This window comes from Pomacea canaliculata, linkage group LG6, assembly GCF_003073045.1.
Source record: "Pomacea canaliculata isolate SZHN2017 linkage group LG6, ASM307304v1, whole genome shotgun sequence".
NCBI classification, from domain to species: domain Eukaryota; kingdom Metazoa; phylum Mollusca; class Gastropoda; order Architaenioglossa; family Ampullariidae; genus Pomacea; species Pomacea canaliculata.
The window spans coordinates 27,067,350-27,079,787 of NC_037595.1; the positions used below are offsets into that span (position 1 = coordinate 27,067,350).

Genomic DNA, 12,438 nt, shown 5'->3' on the forward strand with positions numbered 1-12,438 from the left:
AATACAGGTGCACAGTGCACAGTGTAGTTTTTATACCTGCAGACCTGCACTATCATTTGTCATGCTTAAACTCACATTCACTAACGCTCACATAAGAAAGTAAAATAAAAAATATAAAAAACCTGACGGTTCACCCAGTTGAAGTACACGACAGGGAAGATATTTTTCAGAAAACTTGGCGTAGCGACTCTTTGTGCAATTGACCTCAACTGTTTGGAGTTTACCTGAGTCACGGTGGTTGCTTAGAGGTTTCAACGGACCACGTCATCGTTGAACACGCTATCTACCGGAAAAAAAAAGCGATCTTCCTGATACACATGCACCAACATGTTGATTATATAAAGAGAGTTGTTGCGTCAGAACGATTACTTGGTCCTTACAATTTTTCTCGGCTCAAAGAACTGCCATAGAAACATCGGAGTCGAGTTGGCGCTGACTTCTGAGATTCGAACTCCACCCTGATCGCATCTCGGCAGTTCAGGCCAGGTCACGTGTTTTGTGCGATTTCTACCAGGAAAGCAGGCAAGTCATTAATTACACTTTCTCTCTCTGTGACTGCATTATTTCCGGTGTGGCAAGTCATCAGATTTCTCAGAAAGTGCAGCTTTGAACTGAGTTTCAGAGTCGCATGTTCAAGACAGCAGAAAAATGGTCAGGTTATGATAAAAACTTTATAAATCATCTTGTCTGGTATTTGAGATTCAAGATTGTTTAATAATCTGTCACTCTCTAAGATATAATGAGAGCTTCAATATATATATAGCTCATGTTTTAAGTTCAAACCATTTTTAACTCGAGTAAGAAGGAGACAACAGTTGTCAGTAAGCAGGAGGCTGACTACAAAGTCTTGTCTCACTTTAAAGATGTCTTCCAGCTTCCATTCAGGAATGGGTTACAAAATTGTATTTTTTCCATCTGGTCCATTTATCCTCTGAGGTTTACATTTTGTGTCTCGAGTATCATGCCAGTTGTTTGACTTTGTGTACTGAGTACCATGATAAATAAAATAGACAAACTAGTAATCAACCATGCCCCATGTTGATACCTCCAACTTTCGGAAATCTAATATAAATTCCCAACACGGCCTTTCTTCCGCAATTTCTTTGACTTTTTTAACACCTGACCCCACCCTTGCAAGCCATGAAGTTGTTTCTTTCGTATTGTGTCCATGCCTGGTTCTTATCTCAAGTGCTGAGTGCGGGCTTTTTACTGCCGTGATCATGCAATATATCAATCACGTTTTTTATTATAATTTTTTTTCACATTTACATGCTAAGATCAATCTGGATAAATGACATATAACGAACTGTAGTTACGTCAGTTGGCTGTGAATATTTATAGATTCTATGTGACTCGGCATAAGAGTATAGAGAACATACCATTGCTATGTCTGTTGATATTTCTTGAATAAATGTCGCTGGTCAATGCGACAGGTGGACAAAAATAGTTCCAAGTAATTTAATTAATGCCTTGACAGTTTTTTTTTCTCACTCCTACAACGTTGTTTCCACTGTAGAACGTTGAAAAGTTAATAATGATTGTCCATGATCACCATCATCATCATCATCGTCGTCGTCGTCGTCGTCGTCATCGATCTCTTTACAAGCACTAGCCAGACACAGGGCCAGTACCTGTCGCTGGGGGACCCTATGACCCGCAGCTGTGGTAAGGACTCGCCATTTAAGTACTTAAGTCCTTTATGAATTTTGATCACGGTTACAGAGCAACTGTCGTGAACAAGCTTAACATCAATGACTTTATTGTGTTGTCCTCCTTTGTAATAAAATACACTTTATTTTGCAGCAAGGAAAGCAACTACACAAGGAAGACTCGTAACCAGAAATATTTCTTGTTCATGTTTTAACTGTTAAAAACGTTTTCTCAAAATGAACAAGTTTGTTGCCATGGACAAGGGAACCAAGCTGCTGCTGGGCGGGGTGGTGGCGTTGTCCACGGTGTGGTGGTGGCTGACAAGACGATCTGAAGACCTGCCCCCAGGACCTGGACCTGCCCTCCCGCTGATCGGTCACCTCCACTTGATGAGAAAAGATCCTCGGCAGAAGTTCGCAGAATGGCGGCGACGGTACGGTGACGTGTTCAGTCTGTACGTGGGCAACCGCCTGGTGGTGGTGCTCAACGGCTACAACGTCATCAAGGATGCGCTGGTCAAACACGCCGACGTCTTCACCGACAGGCCGCACTTCTATTTCACAGATTATATTGCAAAAGGCAAAGGTAGCTGGATGTTATTATTATTACAGTTGCTAAGGAACAGGGGGAGGGTGGTAGGTGGGCAAGAGGTACAGCCGTCCGCTCTAAAAAAAGATACCAAGGCAAGAATGTGAACATCAGGCCAGGAAAAGGCTGAAGAGAAACGGCTTGCGTCAGGGCTAGGACTGACTGTGATCTCATAAGAATAATAATAAGAACCATCATCATCATCATCATCATCATCATCATCATCATCATCATCGTAATAATAAGAAGGTAAAGAAAGACTCATTCGAATGTCATACCGTATACTTTATGTCGAGATCACTTGTAAATTATACACGTTTGTTAGCCTGTGATGTTGATCTGTGTGATAAATAGAAGTCATAGTTTTGTGTGTTTTCATTGTTAAACTCGTGGCTTTCCATTGCTATATATCAATGTAAAGTGTTTATCGTCAATGATTTTCACTGCATGGCTGAACTTCGCATGTGCTAACGAGAAACGTTGACTTGGTTGTAATATTTCGTGATTCATAAATTGAAAGGGGAGGATGTTTGAAACAGTAAACAGAAGAAAAATGTGACCAAAACAAGAAAAACAATCAAAAAATTTAACAGCTTACAGTTTCAAACGATATTTGTGCTGTTTTGCTGTTGCTCTTTCTCTCTTTCTCTTTTTTTTCCGTTCCTTTTTCCAAAATAAGACCTATTTTTTGTTTTGTTTTGATGAGCCGTAAGAAATGTTTTTGTTTAAATTTGAGCTTCAGTGGGACTATTATAATCGTCGGTAGGTTTTTGAAAGAGAAAATTTGTAATCGTGTCTTGTATCATACCATTTCTTAAATTTTAATTTTAATTTTAATATTTTCATTGAATGTTCATCTACCAATATGACTTAAAACTTCTGAAATCCCTGAGTCAGTTATAATAACAGTAGATTAAAAATCAAAGTTCAATCTTGACTATGACTCTATATATATATATGCTTATATACGACAATCTAAACTGTGATGATCTATAGATAATGATATATTGAATTTGTGTTCATTATCAATGTAAGACACACGGAGATATAGACCTCAATTTACACCTAAAATTCAATTTATCTGATTTTAGGAATCGAGTCCATTTTATAAACAGTCACTACATATTTTATGTAAGATATTTATATCACAGTATAAAATTATTATCATTTTTATTAGCACATAGACTAATATGAGTACAAGCTTCATGAGGACCCATGGTACAAAGACCTTGCTAGAGAATTCATGGAGTGACTTCGGTCCAGGCGACTCATCCGTCAACTGTTGTCAGCATAGCTGATGTAGTTTTGTCCTTCGTCAACTAACAGAGCTGGAATAAAAATAGTTCCAACAATAAAATTGCAACTATTTCTATATTTAGAATAGGGTGTATTAGGATTTTTTTTTTAAACTAAGGGAAGTCACTCGCAGGCTATGACGTCAACCTTAAAGGACTCACGTGGTTTCATCGTAGACCCTTCTCCAGTTTTGTTTTCAACTCCGATCTGTTTTCAACTGGTCTGGTGAGAAAGGCGTCTGGGACAGTCGGCAGCGCTTGTGACCTTTACCCCGAATACTTCCCTGGCTAGAGAGTGCAAACACTGACCACGTGTAGGAGTCATTGTCGGGTGTCCTGGGTCTTGGGTCGAAACCAGTCTTTCCCATCATGAGTAAAAGTTTCCTGATTAACACTTTATGTGACCAGGTGTTGTCGCCTCGTCGGGCGTCCTGTGGAAGGAGCAGCGGAAGGTGTCGCTGGAGATTCTGCGCGAGATGGGGATGGGCAAGAATTTACTGGCCGAGAAGATCCAGAAGGAGGTCGCAGAATATGTCCAGGCCGTCGCCGCTCATCGGGGAAATCCCTTCGATCCGAAGGACCTGACACACGTCAGCGTGTCCAACAACATCTGCTCCGTCGTCTTCGGGACACGGTATGAGTACGACGACCCGACTTTCCTCAAGTACATAGCCACTAACGACGAAAACTTCAAACTTGTGTACAGTAAGTGTACAAGCAGTGTGGGTATGTGTATTTTCATAAATGCGGATATGTGTGTTCTTGTGTGTTGTGTGTGATTTTTTTTTCTTTATGTGTATTTTTTTGTGTGCATGTTGGGTGTGTGTGTTTGTTTTTCGTGTATATGGGAGTGTGTGTGAGTGTGTGGATGTGTGTATGGCAGAGCTGCGTGGGTCATCATCTTCATTATGATCAAATGACCATTCTTCGTCTTACTCCGTAGCCGTCCTCTTGCATCTTCTTTATCCTTCTTCTGTAATATAATTGCGTTTTTTTATGTTATATTTTTTTAATTTTACCGAGCATGGCAATTTTAAAACGGCAGAAAACAAGTCCTTTTAAGCATCTTCAAAACATACATGGATGGATTCGTGTTGCTTTCATGTTAACTGTTTAAGCACATTCTTTATAATTATCCAATTTACAGTGATACCTCGGTTCTCGAACGCCTCGACTTTCGACCAAATCGGTATTCGACCAGGAAATTCGAGAAAATTTTGTCTTGGAATCCGAACAAATATTTGGAACTCGAACATCCGAACGTCCGAGATGAGCCGAGTTGAGCCGAACGGCGTTCATTCGGTCCAGTGCGCCTTGCTTGCGTCATCAGTGTGAGTGCAGAGAGAGAGAGTGACGTTTTTTGTGGAGAGAGTCATGAAATGTGTGCAAAATGGGCAGAAAATGCAAATTTTGTTGAACACATCACCCTGATAAAGTGGTAGCAAATAGAGCAGTTAACATTTTCACTGACAATGTTATGTCCACTTTTCCGCAAAATTTTGCAAAGGAGAAAAAAACAGCAAACAATTGACAAATTCTTTCTCCGTAAAGAAATCAGAAGCAACTGCAGAGCAAGATTCTGATTCTCCTCAGCAAAAGATACAGAGAACAGAAACACCCGAAGAGCAGTTACCCTCTGTTTTTATTGAAGAGGACTCCCCTTCAAAACAATAACCATCCCCCCTTCCCTCCTCCCTCCACATTCATTCCCTCCTGCCATAAAGTTTGGTACAGGTACAGTAAATGAAACACAATTTACTGTACTGTACAGTACATTTCATTATTTTTTTTGTTTGTTTTAATAAATACACTTTTATTTCTTATTTCTTGTTTGAGACTCATGTTTTTCTACATATTATATACAAATTAGGCCAGTAAATAGGCATTTTCTGGGGCTTGGAACGAATTAATCCAGTTTCCATTATTTCCTATGGGTTTCATTGCTTCGGTTCTCGAACAATTTGGTTCTCGACCATCCTCCCGGAACGAATTATGTTCGAGAACCGAGGTATCACTGTATATTTGACTGATATTGTGCAACCGTAATCATTGTATCTTAGTATTGCCGTATAAAAATGGCACAACACTGAATTGATAAATGTATTTAAAGCAACCAGTAAACAATGTTGTAGCTGTTTATAAAGACATAATTGCTTCATTTTCTTTTTCCAGAAGCTTCAGCCCTGGACTTTGTGCCCTTGCTAAAGTACTTACCTTTCGACATTTTCAACACAAAAATTATCTTAAAAAACTCAAATTATTTACAAGGCACGTTTATAAGGCCGCATCTGGAAAGTCACGTGAGCAACTTCCCCAGAGGCTGTGATCAAGTCAGCGACTTCATTGAAGGCTACTTGCGGGAGATGAACAGGGTCAACGGCAGGTCAACCACACTGGATGGTATGTGTACTGACCTTTATGTCAATATACATGTGAAGACACTTATACACATCAGTACACATACATCACAGTAGTACGGGGCAAGTGGAGACTTCTCTCATCAGGAAAAGATCAACTTTTTAAGGACTCATCGACTAAGGAAGGGAACCAATCGTTTAAGAGGTGGATTTTTCTTAGGAAGTAAAGGGGTGGATACCCTTGTCAGGGGCAGATCATCGGACGTAAGTTTTTTTTAACAGAATGCGAGGGTCGGAGGACAAAAGAGAGACAATGTGAAAGTAACCTCCCTTTATGACACGTGTCCCTTGTACATTTTTGTGCAGAGGAAAACCTCGCAATGGTAATGACCGATCTCTTCATCGGCGGGACCGAGACTACAGCCAATTCCATCCTCTGGGCTCTCGTCTACTTTCTACACAACCCAAAGGTGCAGGAAAAGTGCTTCCAGGAGATACAGCGAGTCGTCGGTACTGAGCGAGCTCCGACCATCCGTGACAGACCGGAACTGACGTACGTGGAGGCCACCATCATGGAGGTCTTGAGGCTCGCCGACATCACGTCGCTTGGTGTCCCTCATGGACTAGAGCAGGATGTCGAGTTCATGGGCTACAAGCTGCCCAAGGGAACAGTAATCATCCCCAATCTAGAGTCGGTCCTTCATGACCCAGACATCTGGGATGAGCCACTTGCCTTTCGACCCGAGAGATTTCTCGACACAAGTGGTAAAATCATCAAGCGTAAAGAGTACATTCCTTTCGGTTTGGGTAAGTAATGTCTTGCTCGTGGATTTTAATGCTTCTTGTAAACGAACGCACGCACCTAAATGTCTGTCAAGTAAAAGAGAAAGCATGCAAACACTCCAAAGATTTTTGCGCGTAACAGTCCGAATTTCTTCTCCTTCTTCCCCATTCCTTTGTTTTTCTGTCACACCTTGATGCAGGCAGTGTGCTTGAAGCATTAGAAGAAATGTCTCTGTCTCTCTGTGTGCCTCTCAGTCTATGAAAAAATTTAAATAAAAACACAGAAATATTATTACATCAGCTGTCAACTAAGTTTGATGTGATGTCGACTGGATTATTAACAAAGTCCTTGGATTCTCTGTGATTAGGACGGCCGAATGTGTCTGGGTAAGGACATGGCTCGGACGGAGCTCTTCCTGTACCTCACCGCCATGATTCAACGCTTCCGCTTCCTGCCACCGGAAACTGGAGAGCTTCCATCTTTGAAAGGAATCTTTGGAGTAACTACCAGTCCCGACTCTTACAAAGTTCGTGCGGTGTCAAGAGACTAACTTGCATGAGAGGTGAAGAGGAGAAAGCGTGGCCATCTTGCTGATATATTACAATTTTTACTAGAAAAGCTGTCACCATTGACGGTGTAGTAATAGTCTCCTGAAATCAAAAACTTTACTTTTCGCTGTTTACACACACCTTTATAGATATATACACGCACATGCACGTTTTTTAAAAAGCGTTTTTATTCTGAAGGTTTTCAATTTTAGCTATGCTAGCTATTTTGTCTTTACAAACATGTTTTTACCTGATATGTTGTTGGTTTTATCATGAATTAAACTGTGTACAGTGTTGCCGCCCTATGCTCATCGAGGAGTAACAAGGAACAAACTGAACTAAAATACAAGCTAGGAAATGCACACAAAATGTCAAAGAAATGTTGCAAAATGTTGGGAACTGAAGATGTGTGAGTCCGAACCAATGATGGTGCACTGTTGGTCTTTAACTCGGATGTTGTCAGGGGCAACGTGTTCTTCTCCAACGATTTCGATTTCGATCTCTTTATTTTGCGGATGGGGATATTTGTTGGAGAAGATTTCGAAAACAGAAGTGGGAGTATTGCAATGGGGTATTTATAGGAGTATATCTAGAAAACAGAAGGGTGTGTAATAACTAAACTCCGTGTATACAACACATACAGAGGATGGTTGTATAAGGTAAGTGTATCAGTGTACAGTGTACAGCCTAAGGTCTGTGTTGCTGGCCTCTTTCTTCGTCTGGTTTCTATGTTCGTCATTCCATCGAATTTTTGTCTTTTTTGGTTATGGCTTAACAAATTTTGTTTCCAGCTTCTGTAGTCGGTAATTTCAGCTAATATATGAACCGATGAGTGTATTTACTGTTTTCTGCTTTTAGATATGTGTGTGTGTGTGCGTGTGTGTGTGCAGTTTATTTTTTGTAGGGAATTCAGAATACAAAGACATGGCAGACATTTTCCCACCACTGCAGTGATGTAGGAAACAGGCGGGGGAGGGGAGAAAGAGGGCAGCATCCTCTTCACAAAAGATACTAAGGGGACGAGAATGTGAATGTTGTTCACTGTCAACATAGAGTTTGCCACACACACACCTCCCCCTCCAAAACAGAGCCTGTTACCACTGAAGGCGGACACAAAGCACATTAACACCTACATGTAAAGGAAGGTGCACGCAAACACACACACCTTCAAAAGACATTGACTGTACATTACGATCAGTTACACGGATACACACAGAGATTGGAGAAAACCGGAGTACCCACCGACGGAGCGCTGTTTGCGACAAGCATGGGTTAGTCTATTGAACAGTCACGGATGAACAGAAAAAGTTTAGAATAAGGCCGCACTCCGGCTCCCTAATGACGCATACTGTTATGAATTCTGTTTTCTTATATTGAAATATTTGTTATGGTCTACTTTGAGTTGACAACAACACGCGCTGCTGGCTTTTAAAACACATTTTCAATCTTGTCTTTTGTTGACGTCTAGCGCGCGGATGCGTGTGTGTGTGTTTACAAATACATCCCTACATGCCAAAAACATTCTACACCATAATCATAAAAGTACTTTAATAAGTATAAGTGACGAACAAGCTGGGTACTTTACTAAAGCGACACCTGTGAAGTTCTTTCGAGTACAATGACTTGATCTTCTATGTATTCTAAATCACAATCCTCTTCAGAAACAAGGAGGAACATTTTTGTATGTCTCACCCCGCTACTCCCTCTCTCACTCTGTCCTTCAAGTCTCTTCTTCCTTCATTAATTCCAAGTTAGTACCTCACTGCCTGTGTCAATTGTATCATTATCTCTATCTGGTAGAAATTTAAGCTATCATTTGTTAACGACTCATATAGCCTTAATTTTGCCTGTACCTCTGTGGTCAATATGGTAACTTAGAGTAGGACGCGGCGGAAGGGAGGGAAATATTAGTCGCCGGTCCACCCTGCCACCTGTAGGCGGGGATAGGGGTCAAGAGGGGTCTTCATCTTGCCGTGTAGCTATTTGTGTTGTATGCGTGCATAAAATCCAAATTTTATAAATAATCCTTTACAATGCCCAACTCCTTTATATCTTGATAAAACTGAAAAATAGAAGAAATTTTATTTATTTTAAAGTCTACCTGTTGTTAGAACACACACATAAAATTTAGATGGAGAAAACGTTGGAAGATAAGCTCGTTGATATAGCAAATGACACAAATAAAATCTATATGCACCATTTATAAACTTCCCCAGTGCACTCTCCTTTACTTTCCCAACCTCTTTGATATAGGCGCTGATAAAATCGTCAACAGAATCCTCGTTGTACTCTTCGACGTGGCGGTCGATGAAAGGTTTGACCAGTGTGTTCAGGACCGTGGAGACGTCCTCGTACAATTTTCTGCATCCCGAGAGGATCCCCTGGCACAAATCGTAAAACTGGGAATATTCTTCGCTAGAGACATTGACCCTCCTTCTTTGAGGATTTCGTCGACAGCTTGAACGATATCTCTTGAAAAAGGGATCCTCGTACTCAAAGCGTTTGCCAAAGACAATGGAGCAGATGTTGTTAGAGACGGTGACCTGGGTCATTCGGGTCAGGTCCAGGGGTTGACCTTTCTTTTCTGCAAGAGCCTTGACGCACTCTTGGACTTCTTCTTGAATCTTTTCAGCCAGGATATTCGCTACCATAGCCAAACTCTCGCAAAATCTCCAAGGTTGTCTTTCTCTGAGCTTTCCAGAGAGGACCAGAACTGTCGATAACACCTGTATTAGAACATTCAATCCTTTAAAAATAATAACAGTTTTTCCATAGATTTCTCTATCGATAAGAACTCAGTTTCTCTTTAGCCATCCCTCAAAACAAAAGGGAACTAAATTACCCAAAAGGAGAGATACTGAAGCCAGTCAACAAAGGTGTTGACACTTTTTTTTCATTCATTACTTTCAGATGTAGTATCTATATTTATTAAAGACATTATTCTTGAGGATATTGAAATTATTTGAATAGCTAATTTAATTACTAGAAAGGAGAAGTAGAGAAGGTAAGAAAACCTCATAGATAGCGTGCATAGGCAGCGAAGGATCAAGAACAAGCGAAGAGACAAGGATGATTGCATACAAACAATTTACAATTGACAAATACCTTCACTTTTAAGACTTTTTAAGAGGCGGGAACTGGTCCCTGGTCTGCTCGGAGGCGTTCGGCAATGTGAATCGCTTTTCTTCATGCCGTGTATGCCGTTGAGCAGACACCACCAGCTTGCTTGTTGATGAACTGGTCACCGTAATCCTCGAACAGCTTCCGCTGACGACGTTAAACAGACGAATGCAGATACCCAGCATCAGGAAGAGCAAATCACGGGTCTCCTGGAGGTATCTGCTGGTCGTCGTGTTACAACCACCACAGTGAGACCAACGCAAACCACCAGAAGAAACGGTTGTCGTCTGCTTTACATGGTCCGTTCATCTTGCCGACTTAATCTAAGTACAATATAAATAATAAGTTAGAGAGTCAGTCAAACATTTCTTTACAACTATTGTGTAAAACCTTCACGCTATTGAGCGACTAACGATGAATGAATGGAAACCTGACCCCCGTTCGTAAAAATTCTATCTTGGACGTTTGTCACAAGAGTTAAACAAGAAAGGAGACTGGTTGCACAGCCTGACAATACACAGAGTCTGGAAACTCTCAGCTTCTTCAGCAGCACTAGAAGAAGAGCCGGTCTAACACCTTCAAGGTGACACCAGTCTTGTTTTTCTGCAAATGGTGTGTCCTGTTTACTCCTGCTGACTGCGCACGTTGTTTATGGACGTATGACTGTCCAATGGGAATTTTATTTGATGCGCATGACTGGCTAGCATAATAAGTAGCTGGGAGTGGATCAAGCTTGGATATTTTCATGTCCTTATAAAGCTTTTGGCGCATTAATTAATTTTGTCAAGATCAGCATACTAAATAAATATTTTTATATTCAAAAGGGATGGAGGTTCAAATCCATTTACTTCAAACGAGGCTATATGCATGGTTTAATGTTCTCAATTATTGTGTGATATAGATCATTCTATCAATCAAAGACTCCATCTTATACTGTTTACAGTACCTACATCCCTTCATACCTTCATCCATTGCTTTACATTCTACTCTTGTACCTCATATGTTATGTTGTTCAGTGTGTCTATACGTACCTCACTGTCCACTGGCTGTTATCTTTTATTATCCATTGTTGGTCTGCGCAGAGAGTGCGATCTGTCTTGGTAGTGATGCAGAATCCTCATAAAAAGCATGAGGACAAAAGGGAGTTCATTCAGGTACGTTCTTTGGTCTTCAATAAGGGGAGAGTTTTCTCCCTTGCATCGCTGCCGGTCCAGGGAAAGACGAGAGCAGTGAGATGAAAGTTGTTGAATGCATATATTATACCGGCTTCCAAAATTCTATTTGCCCAAGGCCTCGCATCCTGCTATAGCCACTTCTCTGCATAGGGGCTACAAAGCTCTTTATTTTTTTTTATTTCCCCAACCCCAAAAACACACACATAAACCATACATGTATTATTTTAAATTAATTTTGCTTGAACATAAAGGTAAAGTATAACTGTTTCAGCCGACAGATCCACTTATGCAGTCCAGCAAGTGCCTTCAATGCATAGTATTGATGTTCAATTGGATCCTACACATTCATAGCTAACAAGGGGGATCACCATGTGTTACTGAAATGTCTCTTTCTTCATGTGAAGTTATGTCCCCTGAAAAAAAATTGGTTTCCACTCTGTCATAGGAATATATAGCACTGGCATCCAAGGCTGTAGGTATGCGGACCTGCAGGTTGGATAATTGTGTGATGCAGTGTGCTTCTCTCCAAATGACCCAGCTGTTGTTTACCAAGGGTTGGGGAGATGGGTAATGCCCTCACAAAAGAGCTTGCCTCAAGAAAGAAGCAGTCTCACGCAACTCAGTCTGTAATGACCAAAAGGATAAGGGACTTATTTCATCTATTTTAATACTTCCCTATACAGTGCAATCTAATTAGCATATTATACCATGCAAATCAATAATATTATGCACATAGAAATTCATTCAGCAGATTGTCCTGCTTGCTATTATTTACACATCTTAATATTACTAATTATAGTTTAACTTAAGGCTGTAGCTTACTGGGTCATTAAAAAGCTAGTGGGAAGCAATTTTTTAAACAATTAAGTAAAGTTCAGTGATGCTATTTCCCAAATCTGGGTGGTTGGTTGGCTGGTTGTT

General features: G+C 40.7%; 2 protein-coding genes across 3 annotated transcripts; one reads left to right on the forward strand and one right to left on the reverse strand.

Moving 5' to 3' along the window:
• The first annotated feature begins 215 nt into the window (after window positions 1-215).
• On the forward strand, window positions 216-7,207 carry LOC112566644 (cytochrome P450 2U1-like). Of its 2 annotated transcripts, none has more exons than XM_025242923.1 (6): window positions 216-522; window positions 1,804-2,235; window positions 3,942-4,238; window positions 5,706-5,933; window positions 6,257-6,697; window positions 7,042-7,207. In XM_025242923.1, exons 2-6 carry the CDS (start codon window positions 1,887-1,889, stop codon window positions 7,062-7,064), a joined length of 1,338 nt encoding a protein of 445 aa, XP_025098708.1. In that variant the 5' UTR covers window positions 216-522; window positions 1,804-1,886; the 3' UTR covers window positions 7,065-7,207. The 2 variants fall into 2 exon arrangements, with proteins under 2 accessions (XP_025098708.1, XP_025098709.1); XM_025242924.1 differs by lacking the exon at window positions 216-522 and adding an exon at window positions 1,546-1,665.
• A 1,520-nt stretch (window positions 7,208-8,727) lies between these two features.
• Window positions 8,728-9,873, reverse strand: LOC112566987 (cytochrome P450 2J2-like). Its single transcript, XM_025243420.1, has 2 exons — window positions 9,454-9,873; window positions 8,728-8,745 (listed from the first exon to the last, which is right to left on the reverse strand). Exons 1-2 carry the CDS (start codon window positions 9,871-9,873, stop codon window positions 8,728-8,730), a joined length of 438 nt encoding a protein of 145 aa, XP_025099205.1.
• Between the last annotated feature and the right edge of the window lie 2,565 nt (window positions 9,874-12,438).